At 43.5% G+C, this 26,817-nt stretch overlaps 1 protein-coding gene across 1 annotated transcript in view; it reads right to left on the bottom strand.

The window, feature by feature from the left end:
- The window catches only part of ADAMTS18 (ADAM metallopeptidase with thrombospondin type 1 motif 18), a 149,012-nt gene that overhangs the window by 47,073 nt on the left and 75,122 nt on the right, over positions 1-26,817 (bottom strand). Inside the window, exons 7-15 of the mRNA XM_027513673.1 lie at positions 25,641-25,834; positions 25,301-25,384; positions 23,625-23,784; positions 22,668-22,773; positions 20,332-20,469; positions 18,094-18,247; positions 10,577-10,672; positions 7,452-7,600; positions 40-212 (exon numbers count right to left, since the gene is read on the bottom strand). Coding sequence (XP_027369474.1) covers positions 40-212; positions 7,452-7,600; positions 10,577-10,672; positions 18,094-18,247; positions 20,332-20,469; positions 22,668-22,773; positions 23,625-23,784; positions 25,301-25,384; positions 25,641-25,834 — 1,254 coding nt within the window. The remainder of the gene's footprint in view (positions 1-39; positions 213-7,451; positions 7,601-10,576; positions 10,673-18,093; positions 18,248-20,331; positions 20,470-22,667; positions 22,774-23,624; positions 23,785-25,300; positions 25,385-25,640; positions 25,835-26,817) is intronic.

The raw sequence follows: 26,817 nt of genomic DNA, 5'->3' as shown, positions 1-26,817 counted from the left end.
GGAGATATGTTTGTTTGAGGTTCATAGAGACCAAATTACCTTCCACTTTCATATAGGGTTTCCACTGGTAGAACCATCCACGGAAAGGCTTGCTGTTATACTCTGCACACTGCTGGGCTCGGAAATCCAAGCTGTTTTTATCACAAGGGTTAATATTGCACAGCTGATAAACACGGCTAGAGCCAGGACAGAACTTGCCGCCATACTGAGGCCTGACAAGAAAATTACAGCTCTTTAAATACCAGCAAGCAAAGGGCTCACTATTAGTCACAGGCAATATTATAGGGAGGGGCCATCATTATGGTCATGGTCACAGTGATGGCAGTGGGAACAGTCTCTTACAACAGTGGAAATATGTAGCCCACAACCCTTCTTGTACCCACGGCAGACATAACTAATCAACCAACGATTTTTCTTTTTCTCTGATTTCTTTTCTCTGCATGGCCCTAGGGTAGATACAACCAGTGTTCATCAATTGCCATGTTAGGTGAAATGTATTTGCCACCTCTGAATCCAATCTGTACATTCTGGCGACTTCCATAAAGACTGACGGAGGCATATTCTTGACACTCATCCTATTACCTCGTGTGTTAGGGAAATCTGCAAACACACCTAAATGTTCGTGTTCAGTGTGTGACACACGCAAACACACGTGCCCCATTTGTTGGCACCAAAGCTCTTCCAGTGCAGATCCAGCCTCCTCCCCAGCTTCGCTCCCATCTCTGACCCCTCTCCTCTCCCTACAGTTTGCAGAGCACCTCCTGGGATGTAGAGATCACTGAGCTCCTTTGTAGAAGGTCACCAAAGCCCTTCCAGTGCAGATCCAGCCTCCTCCCAGCTTGGCTCCCATCTCTGACCCCTCTCCTCTCCCTACGGTTTGCAGAGCACCTCCTGGGATGTAGAAGGTCCATTAGGACACTGAGCGTATGACTTGCCATATCTTCCAGTCTAGGGTTGTCAGACTCATAAGTGCTTTATTCCTAGGATTCTAAACTCGGGGGTGGGGGAACATGCCCTTGTTTGTATCTGCGTAATTCCTTTTTAACATTGCAGGTGGCCTGCTCCTTTCCTGCCAAGCACAATGGGAAATGGGTTTCCAGAGTAAGGAATCCCGATCTTGCTAGGTAGACTGCAAAAACCAGAAAGCAAAATAAAAAAGGAGTGTCAACCCCACTGAAAAAAGTTACCAATAATGTCTTCTCCAGCATACTCCAGGCACAAAGAAATTACCTCTTTTCATTTCCATGAAATGGATTAAAAACCATCTATAGATCATCTCTTACAAAAGCTCAATGCAAACATGTAACACAGAAGAAGGATCCAAGTTAATAAATATATGTGATTAAAATTCCTTGTCTCTTTAGGAAGCACAGAAATGCTATAAAACACCTCTGGATTTGCTTCAGCACATTTGATCAAATCCTCCTATGCGAAAATGGATTCAACAGAACGGGGAAGTGTCACATCGCCAGAATGAGATTTTTAAGCTATTTCAAAACACTCTGGAACAGCTACTAAAGCATTTAGCAGTTATTGTGCTAGATCGAATCCCCCAAGAATTCTTAAACATTATCCAAAAAAGCATTTAGAAAAATCTTCAAGTGCCACATGAGAGCCTTCCTCTATTCCTGGTCATCTTTACAAGTCGTGCATAATTAAAATTGCCTCAGCGTAAGCCTTTCTAGTCTGAGATTTTACAAATAAGCTTCATTTAGACTATTCAAATTCAACAAAGTGAAAGAGGACCACCTGTGAATTCTTCAATTCAGAAAGTGGAAAAGACCTCATAACTCATACAGGGACTTCCCTGGTGGTCCAGGGGTTAAGAATCTGCCTGCCAATGCAGGGGTGTGGGTTGGATCCCTGGTCAGGGAACGAAGATCCCACATGCGTGGGGCAACCAAGCCCATGTACCACAACTACCGAGCCTGCGTGCCACAGCTAAGATCTCGCGTGCTGCAACTAAGGCCCAGGGTAGTCAAATAAAAACCCAGCAAAAAACCTCACATAGCCATCCCCTCAGTGTACAGATGAAGTGAAAGATGGCCGACAGCGCTTCTCAGATGTGCTGAATGGAGGTCACATGGCTAGAAAGAGCCAGAGCAGAGCTCCACCTCATGCCTTTGGGCTCCCCAGGATGCGGGTCCTGCTCAGCTGTGCCTGCACGGAACTGCGGTCAGCAGGCGGGGCCGGGCACAGGAAGACAAAGAGGGAGACGGGACGCCCAGCGCTTCGGGGGCGGGCTGCGGGCAGCGGAGCAGATCTGAAGGGAAGCACACTCTGCTCCTTGCCAGCTTTTCCGCAGGCAATTTCAGCCAGCCTCCCGATGTGTCGAGTGAGGACGGCTGTGATGATTACCTGAGAGACCGCCGGTAGAGCTTTGGGCAGAGGACCAATCAATTGTAACTATTTTAAAGTGCTTTCTACTTTTAATGACTAGCAAGAATTTGGAATTTGCCATCAAATCTTCAAATACGTTTTTTCCCTGCAACTTGGAACATGAGTATTAGGATAAATTAACAGAAAATTCTACCATGATGTCCCTTGGTACAATGAGTTCTGTATGATTAAAAACAAAAAACCCCCAAATATCTAGGTGCATGATTTTGTCTTTATATGAGACTACTATGAAGTATATCCATATTTGCTTCTGCATAATTTAGTCAGTCCTGACTACAAATGGTTATATTGTTGGTTGATCATTATATTTTGCAATGGCTGAGCATTACAAGCAGTTGGGAAGCTGTTTTTAAGAAGTATTTATATATGTAACTCTCCCTCCATATATACACATACACACATATACATTTATATAACATATATTTACATATGTGTATATATATACACATATACAGAGAAGGCAATGGCACCCCACTCCAGTACTCTTTTGCCTGGAAAATCCCATGGACGGAGGAGCCTGGTAGGCTGCAGTCCATGGGGTCGCTAAGAGTCAGACAGGACTGAGCAACTTCACTTTCACTTTTCACTTTCATGCACTGGAGAAGGAAATGGCAACCCACTCCAGTGTTCTTGCCTGGAGAATCCCAGGGACAGGGAAGCCTGGTGGGCTGCCGTCTATGGGGTCCCACAGAGTCGGACACGACTGAAGCGACTTAGCAGCAGCAGCATATGTATATTTATATACAATCAATCACACATGTGTAAATATACACAGACACAGATACACACACACATACATATAAATATTCCTGGACTTCTTCAAAGGCTTTCTCAATAAAAATACACGATGAGGAATATGAAGAAATCAGTGTTTTTTAAAAGCACAGTTGGTGATTCTGATAATCAGCTGAGTCTGGAATTTACTGGTTGGAAAATGGGCCAGAGATATGATTCAATGATTCTTCTGTTAGTCTTTCTCAAATGGATTCATAGTTTAGGAGTGTTCAAGAATGTTCTAGAGAGTTCTAGAATGCCTTCCCTGGTAGCTCAGCTGGTTAAGAATCTGCCTGCAATGGAGGAGACCCAGGTTTGATTCCTGGGTCAGGAAGATCCCCTGGAGGAGAGATAGGCTACTCATTTCAGTATTCATGGGCTTCCCTGATGGCTCAGATGGTAAAGAATACACCTGCAATGTGGGATACCTGGGTTGGATCCCTGGGTTGGAGAGATACCCTGGAAGAGGGCATGGCAAGCCCACTCCAGTATTCTGGCCTGGAGAATCCCATGGACAGAGGAGCCTGGGGGGCTACAGTCCATGGGGTGCAGTCAGACACAACTGAGCGACTAAGCACACACAGAATGCTTTAGCAAGTTTACTTATCAGGATTTGAATTGTTCCATTTGAATTTTCATTATTCATTTTCTTGAACAGAGTGTATAGGAATTTCACTAGGCTCTTTTCCAGGGAACCAGAAAAAAATGTTCCCAGTAAGGATGAAGACAGTGGGATCTTGGTTCGACTCCCCCACATCCAGCCTGGTGACCTGAACAAGGGCTGCCACTCTGAATGGGAGCCTCCGTCTCCTCTGGCTACCCATTTGCAAAATCATCAGATGAAACAACAGGTTTCAGCTCATGCATCTGTTCCACCCTGATTGACAGCAAATGCCTGGAAAAGTCTTTTGAGAAAGTTCCCGAGGCAGAGTAGAGATCAGCAAAACACAGGGGCTTTGGTGAATGGGTCTGTCACAGACATGGGGCAAAGACGAAGGGCCACATGTGCTGGGTCTGGCCATTCCAGGACCAGATAACCTTTCAGTCCTTTTGAAGCTGAAAAGTTTGATAAATCCATGAATCAACCAGAAATAATTCATTTTTTTATGAAACAAAATATGCTCTGGGAAAACCATCATTATGTGAAATAAAAAGCTCACATTGCTTTTCACATGAAGAAATGAAAGTACTCAAGCTGAGTGATCTGAACAGACCAAATGTTTCAACTGAATCAAGAAAGAAATCAGTAACTTGAAAGAGGAAAAAACCAGCCTTAGGACGACAACATGAACTAAGAATGGAGAACTGATTCAATTGTTTCCAAACAGCCAATCATTTACTTGCTTTATTTGTGACTTTGTGCATAATTAACCAAAATCCTGATTAGCCTCAATCTTGTTTGAGATGATAAAATTGCACCAAACTGAACCACTCGAATGATTAATTCTTGTATTAGGTGTTTCTAAAATTACAGTATGCTATTTCCAAGAACAATGTCTTGTTATAATAAGAGCTCTCAATCCCACAGATATGAGAGAGGCTTTAATTTAAATCTCAGGGGCGTCATTCATGCACTTCACCAGCAGAGCTATTGAATTAGGTAATCTCTTTCGTTCTTGGGAAAATATCGAGATTGTAAAATGTTGCGATGTATGAAAACCAGATCCACGAAATACGCTGCAAAAATGAAAAGTAATAGAATGATTCTAAAAATTCTATCCAAGACACGGGCTATACTCAGTGTATGTGGAGGGTGGTTTTAATGATCTGGTCTAAACTGTAAATGCATCACAAGTCTTCCTTTCATTATAGTGAGTTACTGGGTCTGATTAGAGCAGAATGACTTAACAAGGGAATGACTGTGCCCCCTCAGGATGCTGGGCCACGTCTGGAGATATTTTCATTGCCATGACTTGGAAGTTGAGTAGGGAGGGGGAGTCGTCTTACTGGCATGGAGTGGGTAGAGCTCAGAACTATTACTAAACACCTTGCCATGTATAGGACAAACCTTCACAACAGAAAAATTTTCAGCCTAAACGTTAAGAGTGCCGAAGCTTAGAGATCCTACATCAGCCTCTGAGATATTCCAAATGCCACCTAACAAACGCTGGTCAAAGAATCTCCAAACCCTCCCTTATATTAGGGAACAAACTGGCCTCTTGATCCAGCTCAGATGCTGACTCAGGTGACTATTTGTCTTTTCAAAAATTTCCCTTTGCTGTAGTTTCATTATTTATTTACATTCTCAACCTACTAAACATCAGTGCTTACAATGTGCCAGGCACTTTATAAATACCAGCACTTATAAACACCAGCTCATATGAGGTAGATCCTGTCATTATCTCATTTTTTACAAACGAGGGACGTAGGGCAGGGCAGGGAGAGTCAGTTGTCCAAGGCCACCCAGCTAGGCAGGGGCGGAGTAGGAGGCAAACTCAGGTACTGGGCCTAAGAGCCTCTGTTCTCAACATCCATACCAAGTCATGCTGGAAAATTAAATCCACTGTTTTCCAAGGTCCCATCACTTTCTTCTCACTCCATCGCCTTCTCTCATGTCTGATTTCATCAGGAAGCCCTCTCCCCACTGCTTCTGAGGGCTGACCCTCTGTTACCCGTATTCCTGGTGAGTTTAGGACATGTGTGTGTTTGTGCCTAATCATGTCCAACTCTTTGTGACCCCATGGACTGTAGCCCACCAGGTTTCTCTGTCCATAGGATTCTCAAGGCAAGAATACTGGAGTGGGTTGCCATTTCCTCCTCCAGGGGATCTTCCCAACCCAGGGATCGAACCCAGGTTTCTTATATCTCCTGCATTGGCAGGTAGGTTCTTTACCATAGTGCCATCTGGGAAGCCCACAGGTTTAGGATGAAGATAATTAAAAACCACGTGGACCTCCGAACTTTCGCTGAATGTCCCCTGGATGCTCCCCAGTGTACCAGAAACTCTACAGACACAATTTCCAATCTCCTCAAACCATCTGAAGTGGGTGTTCTCATCTCCATCTTATATGTCAACCCAACCTCCAAATTCAAGCAACCTTCCCAGAGCGACGCCATTAATACGTGGCGGACCCAGAATCTGGAGTCACATCTTTCTGTTTCCAAGTCCTGAGCTCTCTTGACATCACGCCACCCATCAGGAAACATATATCTCACACGCGCTGCATGGGGGAATTAGGGCGGAGGAAAGTAACATGACACCACCTTCTCTGCACAGAGACAGACAGCTCAGAATCTCAAGGCCACCAGATCAGAGGGTGCCCATGAGCCAGTTTCACCCCAGAGGTATTTGATGAGTCCTCCCAGCCTTTTATTTTTCTAAAGAAAATTGAATGTGTGGTCGATATTTTACAAATTAGGAAATTTCACAACATTTTTTTCAGATTTCTGGTTTCTCTTTAAAAATCAGGCATATCTGTCAACACGTGCTGATGTACATTCCTGCAGGGCAAAAATCCACATGCTTTCTCCAGGTCATCAGTTTCTCACACACACACGCATGCACTCACACACCGTCCACCAGCCAAGCTTCTATGTTCTACAGTATCCCAGGCACGCAGCTCTAATTTAGATGCCGAAAGTAATCCACCCCATTACTGGAATCTGTGATCAGCAGTCAGAGAATAAACTCCTTTGCTCTTTTCAGGTTTCTGCCCAGCTCACCTCCCCCAGCCCACTTGTTGCTGTTTAGTCGATAAGCTGTGTCCGACTCTTTTGCGACCCCATGGACTATAGCCCCCAGGTGGCTCAGTGGGTAAAGAATTCGCCTACAATGCAGGAGACACAAGAGCCATGGGTTTGATCCCTGGGTTGGGACGATCCCCTGGAATAGGAAATGGCAAGCCACTCCAGTATTCTTGCCTGGAGAATCCCATGGACAGGGAAGCCTGGCAGGCTGCAGTCCATGGGGCTGCAAAGAGTTGGACACAACTGAGCGACTAAGCAGCAGGGACTGTAGCCCAGCAGGCTCCTCTGTCCATGAGATTCTCCAGGCAGGAATACTGGAGTGGGTTGCCATTTCTTCCTCTAGGGGATCTCCCCAACCCAGGGATTGAACTTGAGTCTCCTGCAGGGGCAGGTGGGTTCTTTACCACTGAGCCACCAGGGAAGTGCACACAGTGTTTATATACAAACAGTAAAACCCTCGTTGATTGCTATTAACCAGACAGAAGAAAACCACCCTTAAAAACAGGCATAAGCAAGATAAACAAATAGGCAAGATGGAGCAGGCTGAAAGTTCGCGTCTTACAAACACGGACTTTCTGTTGGAGCCTTACTTGGGGTTGTTGCAATGTCTCTCCTGATACCTGACACCTCCGCCACACGTTCGGGAACACTCTGACCACTTCGACCAGGCGGACCACTGGCCGTGGATGGGCCGGGGCCCCAGGTCCCCCAGCTTGACACACTGGCCTTGCCGACACCACTGTGAAAACAATGTGTGACATTCAGAGACCAGCTGGGAAAGTGGGCAGAAGTTAGACACCTGCGGGACAACGGGAAAAACCCGTCTGGCAGCAAACAGGAGGCTGCAGATGCTCTCAAGGCATTGCTAGCCACACCTGCCGGTACCCCGTGTTCAGCGCGTGCATTCTGAACGGCTGACATCTACGGGAAAAGGCATCTGTCACCAGCGGGCTGAGTAGGGCAGGCTTTGTGAGCCATCCGGGTGACATGTGCAGATAAGGGTCCACCCAAGAGCCCAGGGAGGCAGCGCAGATGTGCCCATGGAGCCTGCCTTGACATTTGCAAACAATGGGGTGCAGAGAACCCCAGGCTCATGCCTTCCAAGGGAATCTGTTTTTCAGACAGGAACATAGAATTTATCATGATGATTATCACATGAGATAGACAGGTATAATTATGCATACATTTTTATTTCAAACCATCCCCATAAGAGCATTTCTGATGACACCGAGTAGCTTTCAGGCCACACAAACTGTGCCTCTAGGTAACCCTTTGCCCCCGTCTGCATGAAAGGTCCGGCTGATGACTTTGGGCAGAGTGTCCCTTCCAAACTAGCTCTGGGTCTCTCCTGGGCTGGTGATCTGCTCAAGTTCAAGAGCTGTTTTCTGTGCAGATCTTTCCATCTGTATTCTCCTTTGTCCTTCAGTCCAGTTATGCGGGTTCCCTCTGTCCCTTGGGGCCCCCAAGGAGTGGTTTTCTTCCCCCTGTGGTGCTTTTATTATGAGCAAGTTCTGCATGACTTAGCATGACTGCACACTTGCCTAAAAGCCGCTGCAATGAGATCCAAAGAGTTGGGGTTTGGATCATGCCAGGTTCTACCGAGGAGTGGGGGTTCAGTTACAGAATTAAGGGGAGGGGGTTTTCACTTTCAAATCTCCACTTTTCCCCTGTGACACCCTTGGCTTCGTGGCTGTTTGCTATTTGCAAGGCTTGGTTGCGAGTGTATTGGGACGAGGTCAAAAGAGGACTTCCTCTCAATTCCTTGCCATGTGCTTATGAGCTCCCCCAGTTCTCTTTCCCCAGATTCCTTGCCACTTCAGAGTTTACACGAAATCATACCGCATGCCTCAGAACTTTGAAGGGGGGATGATGGGTCATTTGAGGATTTTGTCAACCATAAGCATGAATCTGAACCTTCCCCACCAGGAATATGATTTTCCTGGGCTAAGCTCAGTGGTTGTGACAAAGTAACAACAGCCAACAACAATAACAGAAGCAGCTACAGTTTATGAAGTTGCTTATAGGTCCACAAGGATGCCACAGAAGGGTGGGGGAAACTTGATACAGTAACTAATACAACTCTCACAAAGCATGAAGCAGTGAATAACTGAGTGAGAGAAATTTAGCAAAGAAATACTAACTTGCTCAAACTACCCAACTAGCAACACAATTAGCAGAGACTGGGATTAAACTCAGTGGCCTAAGCTCCAATGGCAGAAAGTAAAGAGGAACTAAAGAGCCTCTTGATGAGTGTGAAGGAAGTAAGTGAAAAAGCTGGTTTAAAACTCAACATTCAAAAAACTAAGATCATGGCATCCAGTCCCATCACTTCATGGCAAATAAATACATGGGGAAAAAGTGGAATCAGTGACAGATTTTATTTTCTTGGGCTCCAAAATCACTGCAGACAGTGACTACAGCCATGAAGTTAAAAGACCACTTGCTCCTTGGAAGGAGTTATGACAAACCTAGACAGCATATTAAAAAGCTGAGACATCACTCTGCTGACAAAGGCCCATATAGTGAAAGCTATGGTTTTTCCAGTAGTCATGTACTGATGTGAGAGTTGGACCATTAAGAAGGCTGAGTGCCAAAGAATTGATGCTTTTGAATTGTGGTGCTCGAAGAGTCCCTTGGACAGCAAGGAGCTCAAACCAGCCAATCCTAAAGGAAATAAACTCTGAATATTCACCGGAAGGACTGATGCTGAAGCTCCAATACTTTGGTCACTTGATGGAAAGAGCCAGCTCAATAGAAAAGACCCTGATGCAGGGAAAGATTGAAGACAGGAAGGGAAGGGGATGACAGAGGATGAGATGGTTGGATGGCATCAACGACTCAATGCACATGAGTTTGACCAAGCTCTGGGAGATGGTGAAGGTCAGGGAGGCCTGGTGTGCTGCAGTCCATGTGGTCACAAAGAGTTGAACACAACTTAGTAACTGAACAACAACTATTAGAACATTTAGGTATTTCTAATCTAAGAGAATTTACTATAAGGGACAGAATGCCTCTATTGGGCATGTCAGAAGCTCATTGATGGCCCTGGGAGGGGAGTCTCAGATGTGCTGTATGGAGGGGCAGTCCTTTCTTTGTTACTGAAGGAAATACCTGCTTCCTGAGACTTGTCTATACTGAATCAAGTTTAAAAAGCAAACAGTCAAGGGGCTCCCCCAGCGGTCCAGTGGTTAAGAATCCGCCTTGCAATGCAGGGGGGCATGGGTTCAATCCTTGACTGGGGAACTAAGATCCCACATGCTGTGGAGCAACTAAGCCCATGTGTTGCAACTGCAGAGTCTGAGCACCACCACTAGAGAGTCCGTGTGCTGCGATGAAGAGCCCACACGGCCCAGAGGTGGTTCTGTGGGCCACAGCGAAGAGCTGACATAGCCAAATAAATATAAATTGTTAAAACAGCAAACAGACAATGAAACCCTCCAGCTCACTGAAAGAGAAACACTTAAGCCCAAGCCTCCATCTAAAAACGGAAAACAAAGGCAGAAGGAAAAAACCCTTCTTAAAAAAAAATGGAGCCAACTCGGCTATATTAGCTATGAGTTTTAGAAGAGCTGCTAAAGAATAGCTAGTTAATTGAAAGCGAAGTCAGAAAATAGATGCAGCCAAAGCATTCCGTTCTGAGGTCACGGTACACATAGTTTGGGTCCACTGCATTATTAAGTCTCTAGAACTAAAAACCAGCAAGTATGCAGTTTACCATACTTAAGCCACAAACGGTCCCTTCCGCGGCAGGCATGAACTTGGTCTCACACCTGTGGCCCACTCGGTGGCACCAAAGGGATTTGCAAATGTCCTGAAAGGAAAGAAGGAGCTGGTAAGTGTGATGATACAATAAAAATGAAAATATCCAAAGCTGTTGTACACCACATTCTGTTTTGAGGTGGCTGAAATGGGATGTTATCTGGAAAGGAGAGGCAAGTGAAGTTAGCGGTGGCAAAGTAACTGGTAAAACGTCCTAGCAAACGTAGAAGCAGGAAATTTCTACATTATCTGTATATTCGTATGTGTTTAGTAATGACTAGGAGGTAACGATAGTTAACTTAGACACTTTTAACTAAGAGATTCAGCATAGCACCATCACCACCACTATTATCATCAAAGTAGAATAGATCAAGACCGGATTAATGCAACTCTGATTCAAAGCCTTGTTCTGCATTTCCCAGGTTGCATGACCTATGGACAAACTATAGAAGCCCTTTAAATGGCAGTTTCCTCATCTATGAATAAGTGATAAAATCAGCACTTGCCTCAGAAGGGTTATTCCCAAGGATGAAAGTGTAATGACCATTGCCTTCTTGACCTTTATAACTTTCAAGCATCTGGACAACTTCATTCTTACACCAGACCGATGAAATAAATTAACTCTCAAGCTAATTTATTTGCTTGAGAAGGAAATGGCAGAAGATGGGAGAAGGACATGGCAACCCACTCCAGTATTCTTGGCTGGGAAATCCCATGGACCGAGGAGCCTGGCGGGCTACAGTTCATGCGGTCGCAGAGTCGGACACAACTGAGTGACTAAATAACAACAAGCTGGATTGTACTCGGCAGAATGATGCCCTCTCCCCATGCAAACAACCACATCCGAGCTCTAGGAACCTGTGACTGTCCTAGGTGATAACAGCAAAGGAGAATTAAAGTTGCAAATAAAATTGATGGTGTTAATCCATTGCCTTTGAGATGGAGATGGTCTTAGATTTTCCAGATGGACCCCAGGTAATCACATGGGTCCTTAAACAGAGAAGAGGGTGCCAGAAGAGAACCAGAGAGATGGCACTGTGGGGAGGACTCAGGGAGGTGTTGCTGGCTTTTGAAGAGGGAGGAGGCGGCCATGAATCAAGGGATACAAGCAGCTTTGGGAGGCTGGAGAAGGCAAGAAAATGCCAGCTCTTCTAGAGTTTCCAGAAGGAGCACAACCTCACCAACTCTTGACTGTAGACCAGTGTGATGCATTTCAGAAGTCTACCTCCAGAACTGCAAGAAAATACATTTGAGCTGTTTTAACTCAGTCAGTTCATGGAAACTGATTCCAGCAGCCACAGGTAATGAATACTGTCATTAACATCATTTAGTGGTGGACACTATTCCTTTACATTGGGATCCCCAAGCCCCAGGGCATGGACCAGTACAGGCCTGTTAGGAGCTGGGATGCACAGCAGGAGGTGAGCTGCAGGTGAGTGAGCGAAGCCTCATCTGTGTTTACAGCTGCTCCCATCGTGCTCATTACGGCTTGATCTCTGCCTCCCGTCAGGTCATTGGTGACATTAGATTCTCACAGGAGCACAATAAGTGCAATGTGCTTGAATTATCCTGAAACCACTCCGTTGCCGTTGCCATTGCCACTGCTCTGCTCCATGGAAAGATTGTCTTCCAAGAAACGAGTCCCTGGTGGCGTGAAAGACTGGGGGCCATTGCCTTATATCACCTCATTTAGATGAGGGAACTGAGCAAGATGCTGGCACTCCCAAGCTGTCAAGTCACCAAGCTGGTAAGTGCCAAAGGGGCCGGATTCCAGAGTCTGGGTCCTTGACCACAGCACTGGATCTGCTTTCATTACCAACGGTTATCAAAAAGCTCTCAACTTCTCTACCCCTTGACTGTCTATTTATAAAGTAAAGTGACTGAACCAGATTCCTTCCAGTTCAAAAGGTAAACTTGCTTTTCAGAATGACATCATAAATGGAAGGTCAAAATCACGAATCATCAGTCATTCTGTTTCATTTGCCACATTCTAGTGACCAAGGTCCATTTTGGGGAAAATTAACAATGAGGGAGAAAACAACATGATTTTTATGGTCACTTGTTGGAGCCCTGAAAATTCAATGAACCAGGCACCCAATTCTCCAAGCATTCCAGTTAACAGAGATTCCATGGTTAGAAACACATGGCAAGAACATACTTAGAAATCTTTGACAACAAAAGTGTTCCATTAGACAGAAAACATAGGGAAACAGGAGGTGCAGGCAGTGAGTCTTGTCTTGTGGGTTGTATAGTGTGTCTCTTAAAAAGAGAAGGGAAGGACCTCTTGATCCCTGGGTTGAGAAGATCTCCTGGAGGAGGGCATGGCAAACCATTCCAGTACTCTTGCCTGAAGAATCCCATGGACAGATGAGCCTGGCGGGCTACAGTCTGTGGGGTCACAAAGAGTCGGACACGACTGAAGTGATATAGCACGCTTGCACAAAGTATTTCCAAATCTCAACACAGCTCATAAGACACTACATGGAAACGTTTCCCATGGAAATGGACCTGTCACTGACATTAGTAGAAAGCGTGAGGCAGCCTTCCAACTAGACGAATGAAGTTTACCATCTCCGTGCATTCCCATCTGGGTCACCCTGAATCCAAGAGGGACCAGTTAAGGTGGAAAAAACCCGTCTCTATCAAAACGAAACAGAGGGATGGGAGGTCACCATGGAAACAAAGCTGCAGCGAGAAAGGCTTTCAGAATTAAACTGCTTTCTCTCTTACAGCCCAGGTCAAGCCATAACACACACCCAGAGCCAATGTGGCAGCCACCAAAATGGCCCCAGAGTGGACCAAAGCAACGGAGGCCCCAATCCGTGGCCAACGCCAAGCCACAGGGCCAAGGAAAAGGGGCAGCTGGAGGAGACCAGGAAAATCAAGCAAAACACAGAAACACAGGGATTCCAGAGTGAAATACGACTGGCTGTGCAAACATGTTATTTCTTTTGTGGTGGAGCACAGAAGTCAAGTGTAATTATAGCCAACGATGTGTTCTGACGACCCCAGAGCCTTCAGAGCAAGCTTTCTTTCAAAAGAAACAGAAATCAGAGTTTGCACTTTTTTCTTTCTTGTTCTTACCTCTTTTTATTTTTTCAGCCTATTCTTCTAACTTTTCCTTATCTATAATTCCTTAGTCTTAAGTCATAATTTAAGGGAAAAAGAAAATAAGCATGGAGACCCCAAAGGCCTTGTGTTGCCTGGATGTGATTTTTAAGGAGTCTCAGCGCTGTCCATTGTTCCATCTGGTCCCTGGGTGCCCACCTTCTCCTACTGTTTCTAATGATTGGATGCCCCTTTAAGGGAAGTATGAGATGCACAAAGGTTAAAGGTCTCTGCCAATCCAACTTTATCAAGCATCTCAAATTTAATACAACCAAAACACAATTCCCCAGCTGTCCCCCCAAATCTGTTCCATGTTCCACAGCTCACTTATGACACCCCCATCGTATCAGCTGCACAAGCCCCAAGCCCCAGAGTCATCTTTGGCTCCTCAAGAGAAGCTACTCCTGCTTCCTTGAGGAATGATGAGAAAGAGATAGAGGCAAAATTGTCCATGTTCTGAAAACGGGAGTGCTAACAGTATGTGGGCTTTGATCAGATGTCCTTGGTGGCCCAGGGGTTAAGACTTCGTGCTCCCAATAAAGAGGACACAGGTTCGATCCCTGTTCAGGGAACGAAGATCCCACATGCTATGTGGAACAGCCACAAGAAATATGTGGCCTTTGATTATCATTGTAAATCCAATAAGCAGTTACTGAGTATCTGTTAATACGTCAGGTATATGCCAGGCATTGCAGATACTCTATCTACTGAGGCAAGAGACATACACAGACAGTTAAAATATTAGTATCACAAGTCTGTGAAGGTGGCATAAAGGGTGAAAACAGAGCTCAGGGAAAGCGAAGTTTAAGTTTCCTTGGGGGGAAAACGGAGGTAATATTTGAGCTGAATCTTTAACAACAGTAATAATAAAAAAGAGAAATACTTGTCCTCATGGCCACGCAGCATTTCAGGATGGAAAGCACACAAAGACCTGTGGACACGGAACCAGGAAATGCCTGAAAAACTTACAAGCTCATCAACACAGCTGGACTCTAAGTCCCTGCGAGAGTTGCTAGAAATTGAAATGTGATGTAGTAAATTTAGCAGATTATAAAGTAGCTGTGATTTAGATACTAGAAAGTTTCTCTTTATTCCTCCCAATGTCAAATTCTTTTTAAAATAATTTTTACTGGGGGTATAACTTCATGGTATATACCACTTCATGGCAAGTAGATGGGGAAACAATGGAAACAGTGACAAATTTTATTTTCTTGGGTCCCCAAATCACTGCAGATGGTGACTGCAGCCATGAAATTAAAAGATGCTTGCTCCTTGGAAGAAAAGCTATGACAAACCCAGACCAGCATATTAAAAAGCAGAGACATTACTTTGCCAACAAAGGTCTGCCTAGTCAAATCTATGGTTTTTCCAGTAGTCATGTATGGATGTGAGAGTTGGACTATAAAGAAAGCTGAGTGCTGAAGAATTGATGCTTTTGAACTGTGGTGTTGGAGAAGACTCTTGAGAGTCCCTTGGACTGCAAGGAGATCAACCCAGTGAATCCTAAGGGAAGTAAATCCTGAATATTCATTAGAAGGACTGATGCTGAAGCTGAAGCTCCAGTACTTTGGCCACCTGATGCGAAGAGCTAACTCACCAGGAAAGACCCTGATGGTAGGAAAGACTGAAAGCAGGAGGAAAAGGGACGACAGAGGATGAGATGGTTAGATGGCATCACCAACTCAATGGACATGAGTTTGAGCAAACTCCAGGAGATGGTGAAGGACAGGGATGCCTGGCGTGCCGCAGTTCACGAGGTCACAAAGAGTCGGACAGGACTGAGTGACTGAACAACAACAAAATAACAGACATATGGGATTCCCAGGTAGAGCTAGTGATAAGGAATCTGCCTGCCATTGCAGGAGACACAAGAGACGTGGTATTTGATCCCTGGGTTGAGAAGATCCCCTGGAGAAGGCAATGGCACCCCACTCCAGTACTCTTGCCTGGAAAATTCCATGGATGGAGGAGCCTGGTAGGCTGCAGTCCATGGGGTCGTGAAGAGTCGGACACGACTGAGTGACTTCACTTTGACTTTTCACTTTCATGCATTGGCGAAGGAAATGGCAACCCACTCCAGTGTTCTTGCCTAGAGAATCCCAGGGATGGGGAAGCCTGGTGGGCCGCCATCTCTGGGGTCGCACAGAGTCGGACACGACTGAAGCGACTGAGCAGCAGTAGCAGCAATAAAAGTAGTTTTTAAGGACTGAGTGTGAATGCTGAAGTTTAGGAAACACTGGTATTACCTAACAAGGAGGAAGCACCCATGCTCATCAGTATGGGTGAGGAGATTTGTTTAACCTCTACTATTTAGAAGTTGGGTGGCTTTGGGCAAATGGAATTCTCTGAGCCCCAGTTAAAAAGCAGGTGATGATTCTCCCTTCAAAAGGCTTTTGTGAAGGTTGAGAAACAGTGAAATATGTCTCTAAGCAGAACGCAGTGTGTGGAGCAGAGGCTTGCTTAGCAGTTACTACAGGGTGATGGGCGGTGGTGGTGCTGCAATGGTGGGAATGGTGGTAGAGAAAAGGAAGAGACAGGAGAGAGGAGGGGAGGGAAGAGACACAGAGATGGGAAGAGCGGCTGCCAATCTCCATAATTTCCAGGTCTCCAGACACTCAGGATTCCCATATTTCTCTTTGGATACCAGGAAGCAACCAGCTTAAAAATGATTCTACTTTTTAGTGATGTTGAGATGATCAGTGGCATGGTTGTTGACCAATTAGAAGGATGTTTCTCCCATTTCTACCTCCTGGACTTTTGCTTTTTCCCATGTATCTTTTTCATAAAAAGATACGTCTTCCTTTTTTTAATTTTAAATTTTATATTGGTGTATAGTTGATTAACACCCTGATTCAATTCCTGGGTCAGGAAGGGCCCCTGGAGAAGGGATAGACGACCCACTCTAGTATTCTTGGGCTTCCCTGGTGGCTCAGCTGGTAAAGAATCCACCTGCAACATAGGAGACCTGGGTTCGATCTCTGGGTTGGGAAGATCCCCTGGAGAAGGGAACGGCTACCCACTCCAGTATTCTGGCCTGGAGAACTGCATGGACAGAGGTGCATCCCATTGACTGTATCGTCCATGGGGACGCAGAGTCGGACATGACCGAGCGACTTTCACTTTCGCAGTTGACTAACAATGTTGTGTTAGTTTCAGGTGTGCAGCAAAGATGAATGGATAAAGAAGATGTGGTATATGGATACACAATGGAATATTACTTAGCCATAAAAAAGAATGAAACAGTGCCATTTGCAACAACACAGACCGACCTAGAGATGATCATGTACTGTGCTGTGCTTAGCCACTAAGTCGTGTCTGGCTCTTTGTGGTCCCATGGACCGTAGCCTACCAGGCTCCTCTGTCCGTGGGGATTCTCCAGGCAAGAATACTAGAGTGGATTGCCATTTCCTACGCCAGGGGATCTTTCCAACCCAGGGATCGAATGCGTGTCTCTTGGGTCTCCTGCATTTGGTAGGCAGATTCTTTAACACTGTACCACCTGGGAAGTTTATCATACTAAGTGAAGTAAGTCAGAGAAAGACAAATATCATATCATATCACTTATATGCAGAATCTAAAAAAAATGATACAAACTTATTTACAAAACAGGTAAGTGTTCCTTGAAAGAAAGACTTCACACAAAAATCTTGTTAAAATTACTCAAGAGAGACCTTGAATTTTTACATACCAAAAGAAGTTAGCTGCCAAAGATTGTGTTCATATTACTGTAAAAGGTATATGTATGCATTTTGAAGGGGTGATGGTCTTATATGAATTACATTGAAGGTGAGGGTAGGATGATTTAAGAGAATAACACTGAAACATGTACATTACCATACATAAAATACATGACCAGAGCAAGTTCTGTGCGTGAAGTAAGGCAGCCAAAGCTGGTCCTCTGGGACAACCCAGAGGGATAGGGTAGGGAGGGAGGTGGGAGGAGGGGTTCAGGATGGGGGGACACATGTATACCTGTGGCTGATTCATGATGATGTATGGTAAAAACCATCACAATACTGTAAAGTAATTATCCTCCAATTAAATTAATTAATTTAAAAAAAAGAGTATGAAACACAATGAAATGAACAAAAACAGTTACGAGCATTAGGTGAAAGCCATTGTATCTAGATTTACTACTTGTGATAAAATCGTTGTCTACAGAGGAGGAATTTGGTATTTAAACCAGGCACGGTCTACGGGGGATAAGTCTGGATAATTCATCGACAGTAAAATTGCCACTTAATTATCACGTCAAACAAATGACATTTTAGAGGTAACCCAGACTCTAACCCTTGGCCTTAGCAAACCAAATGTTTATACTTCTGTTAGACTCTTAATGTAGGTTTGGAATCACAAGAAACATACCTTCACAAGACCAAGGCCGCATAACTTGGCTTTGGCCCCAAACTGCCACTTGCACTGCGTGTCGGCGTCGTACATCTGTCCTGGCAGTTTGTCTGGGTATTTATACTGTCCTGTTTGCTTGGGCTCATCCACCAGACACCCAGCCTGAGGTGTGCTGCAATAACACATCCTTATTAGTTCCCATGTTTATCTGTGATCTCGCCACACAGAACACTACACCTCTGAATGCATTCACGCAAAGGAAAATGTAACATGGCAAAGCAATAGGCACGTGCTTAAAATTAAGAGTGAGTCCTGTCCTGTCTAAGAAAACGAAATTTATAGGACCACAAAGTGTTTATGTGGGACCGGAAGTTACAGTTATCTGACTGGTTAAGCTTGGCCTGCGAGGAGATGGGGAACGTCAACTTTCCCCAACAGTCTCATTCAACAATATTCAACAAATTTTTACTGCGTGCCTGCTCTGTGGTGAGTACTAAATTCATAAAATAAACTAGAGACAATTACTTGTCTCCACAAAGTTGAAAGTCATGCTGTGTGTATGTTTGTTTTAAACAGATAATGGGGTGTGGTCAAAGATGTATTTTACCTCCAGTAATCTCTATGAGCAACAAATGAATAAGGTTTTTGAAAGAAATCAGGAGAAAGGATACAAGGGGAACAAAGCAGAACAATCTCCCCGAAGTATACTGAACTGGGATGTGTTGGAAAAAAGCACAGTCCAAATGGGGTGGATTTTCATGCACCTTATCTCCACTTACTTGAATTAATTAAACTAGGGCATCAGTGAGAGATAAAACAGCATGGTGGTTACACATGACTTTGGAGTCAGACAGATGGAGGTCTAGTCAACCAAGCCAATACAACCAACTCCTGTGTATCTGATTACTAACAGAATCTGACTTCTGTAAGAGCTGTTCACAGATCAAGCAAGACAAAGTAACACACTCAACAGAGCACAGGAAGCATTCAAAGTTAGCTTTTCTTGTTCTTATTGTCATCATCAGCCGAAAGAATTTAACTATATCATATTCAACTTATAGTAAGAAATTCAATTTATACTAAGTTGACCTTGATTTATCATATTTATTGATTTTATTCTCACATGAGATAGGAAAGGTAACTTTAGGCCCCAGACCGTAAATTGAAAATTAGTAAGAATTTCTCCTATGTGACAAAGTCACATAGCAAAAGCATTGTTAATATTTCACTGTCCTTTGAGGCATCATTTGGTTTGACATCCTTCCACTGAATCATCCTTGCCTGTGTGTATGGCTAATTCTGTAAACATCTGCAAATAATATGCAATGGTACAAGTTAAAGAAAAAGTATTAAGAGAATTAATTCCCAAAGAAACTTGGTTAGTTTCCCTAATACCTGGTCAAGAGGAGATGCCTTTAGAACCTGAGTGTTCTTGTGCGTCAACATAGATTAACAAGATACATCTGCACACATGTAAAAAATGAGATACATGCATACATGTCTAATGCCTCTAGTGTTGCATAATGTCCAAATGGTTAAATATGTATTATATTTAATAAAATCAAAGGAAACTTCAAATAGTGTCAAGCTGGTGCTCATTATTTAATACAAATCAAACAGTGCTACCTTCCTAACTCCCATTTTACTAATGTAATAAATCTAGGAGTTCTGAGTTACTGAAGGAATTTTACATAGCTATCATGCCCTTTGGATGTCTTTTGGACACCAAGTTAGCTCCTGGCCATTTCAAACAAAATAGCCAATCGCCACAATGCTCCATTCATTGTCAAACAAACACTCTATTTTAGTACTTTTAATACTCTTATGACCGAGTTGATTGACTAGATTAAAATAATCAGTCACAATAGAAAGATAATATACCCAGCAACCTCTGGATGTCTTAGAGGAGACAGTTCTAAGCACAGCTTTTGGAGTCATAACAGATCTAAGTGTGTGTCTTTTGTCCTCAACTGACCAGCTGTAGAACCTTCAGTAACACTATTAACCACCCGAAGACTCAATTTCCTCAACTCTAAAATGAGGATAATAACAGGATTGACGTGAGGACTGACTGAGGCATTACGTGGAGAACATGTAACACGGTATTAGGCCTTCCGTGTATTTTTTTCAGCCACAGTCATGACAATATCATCATCATCATCAACCCTCCAAGTATTTGTTTTCAGTCTACTGAGCACCATTCACAGTCACTCCTCCAAACCTGGGAATGCCCTTGGCCCCGGTTTGTCTTCTTACCTAAGGAATTTCTTGAGGTACTGCCGGCTGCATGAAGACCATGAAAACACACCATTGTTTCCGGTCAGCGTGGGTGACATGATATTGCCTTCCGTTTTCCTGCAGGGGTTGCCTTCTCCATCATGAACCATGCCGAAACTAAAACAGAAAGCAAACAGAAAGGCTTCTGTGAACCCATTTTCCAAACTATAAGCAGAGGACGAAAAAGATGTACTGAGAATCAGGGAACCCAAGGGAGGGACAGAGTTACTGAATTGTAAGAAAAGAGAAGTGAAGTGAAGTGAAGTTTCTCAGTCGTGTCCGACTCTTTGCAACCCCATGGACTGTAGCCTACCAGGCTCCTCTGTCCATGGGATTTTCCAGGCAATAGTACTGGAGTGGATTGCCATTTCCTTCTCCAAAGAAAAGAGAGCTGGACCATAAAGAAGACTGAGCGCTGAAGAAGTGATGCTTTTAAACTGTGGTGCTGGAGAAGACTCTTGAGAGTCCCTTGGACTGCAAGGAGATCCAACCAGTCCATCCTAAAGGAAATCAACCCTGAATATTCATTGGAAGGACTGATGCTGAAGCTGAAGCTCCAATACTTTTGGCTACCTGAAGCAAAGAGCCTCCTCTTTGGAAAAGACCCTGATGCTGGGAAAGATTGAAGGCGCGAGGAGAAGGAGCTGACAGAGGATGAGATGGTTGGATGGCATCACCGACTCAATAGACATGGGTTTGAGTAGACTCCAGGAGGTTAGTGAGGGACAGGGAAGCCTGATGTGCTGCAGTCCATGGGGTTGCAAAGAGTTGGATATGACTGAACAACAACAACGATTCTGTTGTGACTCTCGTCTACAAACCAGCCACTTACCCATTATTCCTCTCAATTTATCAGGTTAGTAATGGCAGGATGGCTGTATACTGTGAGCTGATCAGTGAGGGACCCGGGGATTAAAAAAAAATTTTTAATTAATTTTTACTGGTTGCTTCACAATACTGTGTTAGTATTTACTGTATAGCAAACTGAACCAGCTATATGTATACACATGTCCCCTCTTTTTCAGATTTCCTTCCCTTTTAGGTCACCATAGAGCACGGAGTAGAGGTCCCCTAGTTATGTTTTATCCACAGTGGTGTGTAAACATCAATTCAGTCTCCCAGTTCATCCCACTGCCTCCTCCCCCTTGGTGTCCACACATTTGTTCTCTACATCACCTATGTCTATTTCGGCTTTGTGAAAAATAAGATCTATGCTACTTTTCTAGATTCAACATACACGTGTGAATACACGGTATTAGAGGTGATGGATCCACACATAGGTATTTATTAACCTCAACATACACTCAGGGAAAGCATTTTCCCAAGCTCCACTCTGCCCAGTTCAGTTCTTTGTACCTAACCAAGAAGCTAAGGGGTTTGTTTGGGAGACAGTCTTTCTAAATATATTTGTGAAAGTCCAAAGCAGAGGGAAATTTATGTATAAAGCATCAAAGGAAAGAGTAAGAGTCACAGAAATGGGAATAAGGTGGGGAGAGAGCAAAGCCATTCCTCTAAGAGGAAAAGGTCATTAAACCAGCACCTTAGTGTAGTTTTCCGGATATAAGAAATCCAATTGAACTGGATTTTGAACTTAAATTTTTTTAATTTTCTAACTTTGATTTGACAGCCTATCAGAAGATAATATGCATTTTCTTTGGTACATGTCAAAAGTTTTATCAAAATCTTATGACTTGTCTCCTTCATAATTTAACTATTAGGCCATGTTACTTACAGTCTGAACAACAACAGCAAAGTCCACTTACACACACAATGGAATACTAAGGAGTTATCACATGTTGTTCACAAGAGCCTTGACAATGACTGGCCTCTGTTTGGGCCCTTCTTTCAGTCAAGTGTGATCTTCCCTGGTAGCTCAGCAGATAAAGAATCTGCCTGCATTGCAGGAGACCCTGGTTTGAATCCTGGGTTGGGAAGATCCCTGGAGAAGAGATAGGCTACTCACTCCAGTATTCATGGGCTTCCCTGGTGGCTCAGATGGTAAAGAATCCGCCTGCAATGTGGGAGACCTGGGTCTGGAAGATCCCAAGGAGAAGGGAATGGCTACCCACTCCAGTATTCTGGCCTGGAGAACTGCATGGACAGAGGAGCCTGATGGGCTACAGTCCAAGGGGTCTCAAAGAGTCAGGCACGACTGAACAACTTCCACAAATGAAACAAACAGTCAAGTACTATCGTAAACCTTATATAAGATGTGTCATATTTATTCTACCCAGATCGATAATAATCATTAGAGCAAAGCCAATGAACCACCCAGCTGGCTTTCATATAAAGCAGTGCATCGAGGGGTCACTTACTTGTGGCCTGACTCGTGAGCAATGGTGAAGGCCAGGCCAAGCCCTGTGTCCTCATTGATGGTACAGCTTCGGTACTTGCTGCACATCCCACTGATGGGGGCAAACCCTGTTGAGACAGCAATTTCAAACCCAAAGGAAACACTCCTGATCATTTCCGATGCCCAAATGCTGTGCACACTTTTAGTTTAAAAGATGATTGTACATATATGAAATGGGTCGCCAGTGCAGGTTCGATGCACGATACAGGATGCTTGGGGCTGGTGCACTGGGACAACCCAGAGGGATGGTATGGGGAAGGAGGAGGGAGGAGGGTTCAGGATGGGGAACACCTGTATACCTGTGGCAGATTCATTTTGATATATGGCAAAACTAATACAATATTGTAAAGTTAAATAAAATAAAATAAAAAAAAAAAGAGGAAAAAAAAAGATGATTGTATTTTTTTTTTTTTTTTTTTTGCAGAAAAACACTAAAGGTATACGTCTCTCTGTCCCCTCTAAATAGATAAGAGTAGAACTTAACACTTTCTTTTTAAAGATACTTTCAGCTGAGTCATTCAAAGTTCAAATAACTTTTTTAAAAAAGCATGCTTACTTAGGGGCACAGTTGAGTGCCACAGAGACTAGGCAGGCTCTTTTCAGCTATCCAGCTCTGCACTCAAGATGCTTAGGGAATAACCTACAACTTGCATAGTTAAACAATAATTGATCTCATGCCTGCAGGATCATCACAAAGTTTATTAAAGAAAAACACAACAGGAATAAAGCAAAGGGGCCCCCATTCCACACTGAGTTCAATTAAACAGAACAATATTCAGAGAGGGTACAATGAGGCTACTCCACAATTTAAAGATTGTTTCCTTAATAAGAATCCCAAGAGCCAGTCACCCAACAGAAAGTTTCCAGCCTGTGTTTTTAGCTGACATGGATGTGCATGAAGCATGTGTTCATATCATACCTAGAGTGTCACATGGTTCATTTTTCCAGGAACAGATATCAAATCCCGTGAGTAAGATAGCATGGTCATGCCTCTTGCCGTTCTTTCCAATGAGGGCAGACTGCCACTGACAGAAACTATTCAGAGACTGGTCCGCATGATGGTTGATCAGTAATCCTCCCTACGGGAAACCCGCATAAACCAAAGTGTGAATGTGTGACAGACGTGAGAATGTTGCGTCACTCCATTTGTATAGGCAAACACAGAAGCATCACGTTTCTGGGGGAAGGGTCAACAGGGGAAAACACTTGAGCTAAGGTTGGACATAACTGGTGTTTAAAACTGTTGCAGGTAAATGTTCACAATATCGGAAGTAACCACAGAGCACTGGTAGTGTGCTTTGTGGCCAGTTGTATTTCTATAACAAATACACTGGCGTCAGTTAGAAACACCTTTGTCCGTTTCACACTGGTACCATCTTTATAGAACTGTTACTACTTTTACAATATAATTATTACTTAGTGGGGTAAAGTTCAGTGGATCCTTCAGTTGAGCATGAGGACAGAACTGATCATGGCTTGCCTACTCCTATGTCCAAATTTCCAGGAAAGGGCTCAGCACATCATAGCTACAGTCCCTCAATCAATAAACTGAAAGCTTGCTGAATGGATGAAGAAACAAACAATTACAATATTCTAAAGGGTAAGCAAGGATCTACTTTTAAAATAATTTTTTAATCAAATTTTTCCTAAGAACTATTAACTTGGGTCAAGTTGAGAGTTTTTAGACAAAACCCTTAATCATCAGTGAATTAGGATGCTGCTGACTTTGAGTCCTTGGGGACAGTATAAGCGGTAAATTAGAAGTACCTCCCAAACAACATACACCTTTTCTTCTTTTCTAAAATTCTAAGAATAATTTGATACCTTGTTAACCTCAGGAGCACTAGAGACCTGGCAATTATATTCATTTTTGCCTCATCTCTGACTCTCTGCTTTGTCCATTCATTACAGATGAAGAGGAAAAGCCTTAGGGGACTTAAAAAATAGTCAGATTGGTAATGCCCACCTCAGAAAATACAGTTGTAACATCAAAACACCACAAAGCAGGAGGTGCTGTACAAGTTAACCCTTGATGATATGTTCTGCTTGCATCTCCCTGTAACTAAGCCAAGGCCAGTTAAATATCCCTTGTTTATTTTCTGTAGCTAAGGTGGTGCTGGAAGACAGTAAGCTTTTTACCAGAATTTTCGGATGACTTATTTTCAGTATATTTTCAAAATAGCCTTTTGTAATTACCCAGAATCTCCAACTTGCCAAATCCAGCTAACATTTAAATCTCCTACCAAATGTACTTTCCTTGTGAAGCCTGCATAATATTTTATAATATCTATCTTCTACTTTTTGTATTCATTTTACATTTTTGTAGTCATGTTACAGATGCACTTTTAATCATATTTTATATCACTGTGTATCTACACATATATTGTATGTTTAGATATAAATTATCATTTTGTGAGGTTTTAGTATTTAAATAGACAACCCTATTGGATTGTACTTTCCTTGAGGGTAATTAGAAATTTTCAAAGTTGAATTTTTAATGACAGTTCCATGGGGTGGCAACACAGCAGGTGTTCGCTAAGTGTATCCTGAATGGCAGAATGAATGAAGAAAAAAGAAACACAGTGTGGCACCTACCGGTTCTTGTTCCAGAAGAATGAGGCTAACCACGACAATGTTTATATCACTTCCAATGGTCCCATCTTTAAAGAGGCTGGAAACCTGTTGAAACAAATTGAAATCAGAGAAAAGCAAAAAAAAAAAAAAAAATTTTTAATTTCCAAAACTGCAAGGGAATATGAGCAAGTATGCATTGATTTGACCAAATATATTTATGTAGGAAGGCAATTTCCTTCCAACTTAATTTCTTTCAATACAATCACGTGGCTGCATCTGCTGTTTAACTCACGCACGGGAACTCCACGACTCTGAGCTGTCTCAGGGAGGCAGAGGGCTGGGGTCCTGACTGTCTCCGTACCATGTTCATGACCGTGAGAATGTACGTGGTGACATTGGCCTTGCCATGCTTCTCCACCATCTTCTTGTCTGCTACCACAAGGGTTTCCACGTTGAGGCCCTTCTGTGACTTGCCAGCTGACCTTCTGGGCCGTCCCGAGCTCCCATATTCATCAAACCTGAGATAGGTGTCCTCTGTGGGAGGCTTAGGGGCGTCTACAGGGAACAGAAGAGCATTTGGAAGGGCCGTCAGCAGAGCTCAGCGGGGAGACAGACAGACATCTCAACAAGGGGAGGAGGGAGACCACGCAACAAGCACTTCACTCATCTCCTGACAGATGATGCCACTGCACCTGTTCTGGGACTTTGGACCTAATCTGTGGTCAAGAGAGACTCTCAGTAGAAGGTGCAACGGATGGACAGACAAATGGATTGAGTAACTCAAAAGTGCTCTCCAAAGAGTCAAAGGAAAGAAGCTACAATTCTAGCTGGAAGAGTGGGTCAAGAAAAATCAGTATTGTGGGAAGAATCTTTAAAAACATAAAATGCTCATTTTATTTTATTGCTTAGAAACTGCAGACACAGACATTTTCCTTTGCTTCTGAATTCATTATCACACTTTGTATTGCTGCTGTTCTTGTTCAGTCGCTAAGTCATGTCTGACTCTTGGCAACTCCATAGGTTACAGCAGGCCAGGCTTCCCTGTCCTTCACTATCTCCCAGAATTTGCTCAATGTCATGCCCATTGAGTTGGTGATGCTATCCAACCATCTCATCCTCTGCTGCCCCCTTCTCCTTTTTTTCTATATACAGGTTGTATATTATTTTTTAACTAAAGTTTACAAATATGTATCCTGTAGAATGCTGCCCACGTTCCTGTTTCATCAACACCAACTTTAATATAGTACAAAATAAGTGGTCAATAGGACTCTTTGACCCAATATTAATTTAGTTGCTGTGGAAACAAAATAGTCAGAAGTGATATTTAAAATTCTATTAAATGCTTTGTAATAGATAAGTTGCTGGCATGGATATTGGCCAGTGTCTGAGCAGAGACCTCAAAGTACCTGTTAGATTAGGCACCATCCCTTTAGTTAATGGACAGTGACAGATTCAAGGGTTGCTGGGAAGGAAAAACACATTTGGAAAGCTCAGGACTGTATGTACTACAGATCCATTTAATACTATAACAACTGGTA

This window comes from Bos indicus x Bos taurus, chromosome 18 (genome assembly GCF_003369695.1).
Source record: "Bos indicus x Bos taurus breed Angus x Brahman F1 hybrid chromosome 18, Bos_hybrid_MaternalHap_v2.0, whole genome shotgun sequence".
Taxonomy (NCBI): domain Eukaryota; kingdom Metazoa; phylum Chordata; class Mammalia; order Artiodactyla; family Bovidae; genus Bos; species Bos indicus x Bos taurus.
This window is presented reverse-complemented; position numbering and strand designations above follow the sequence as displayed.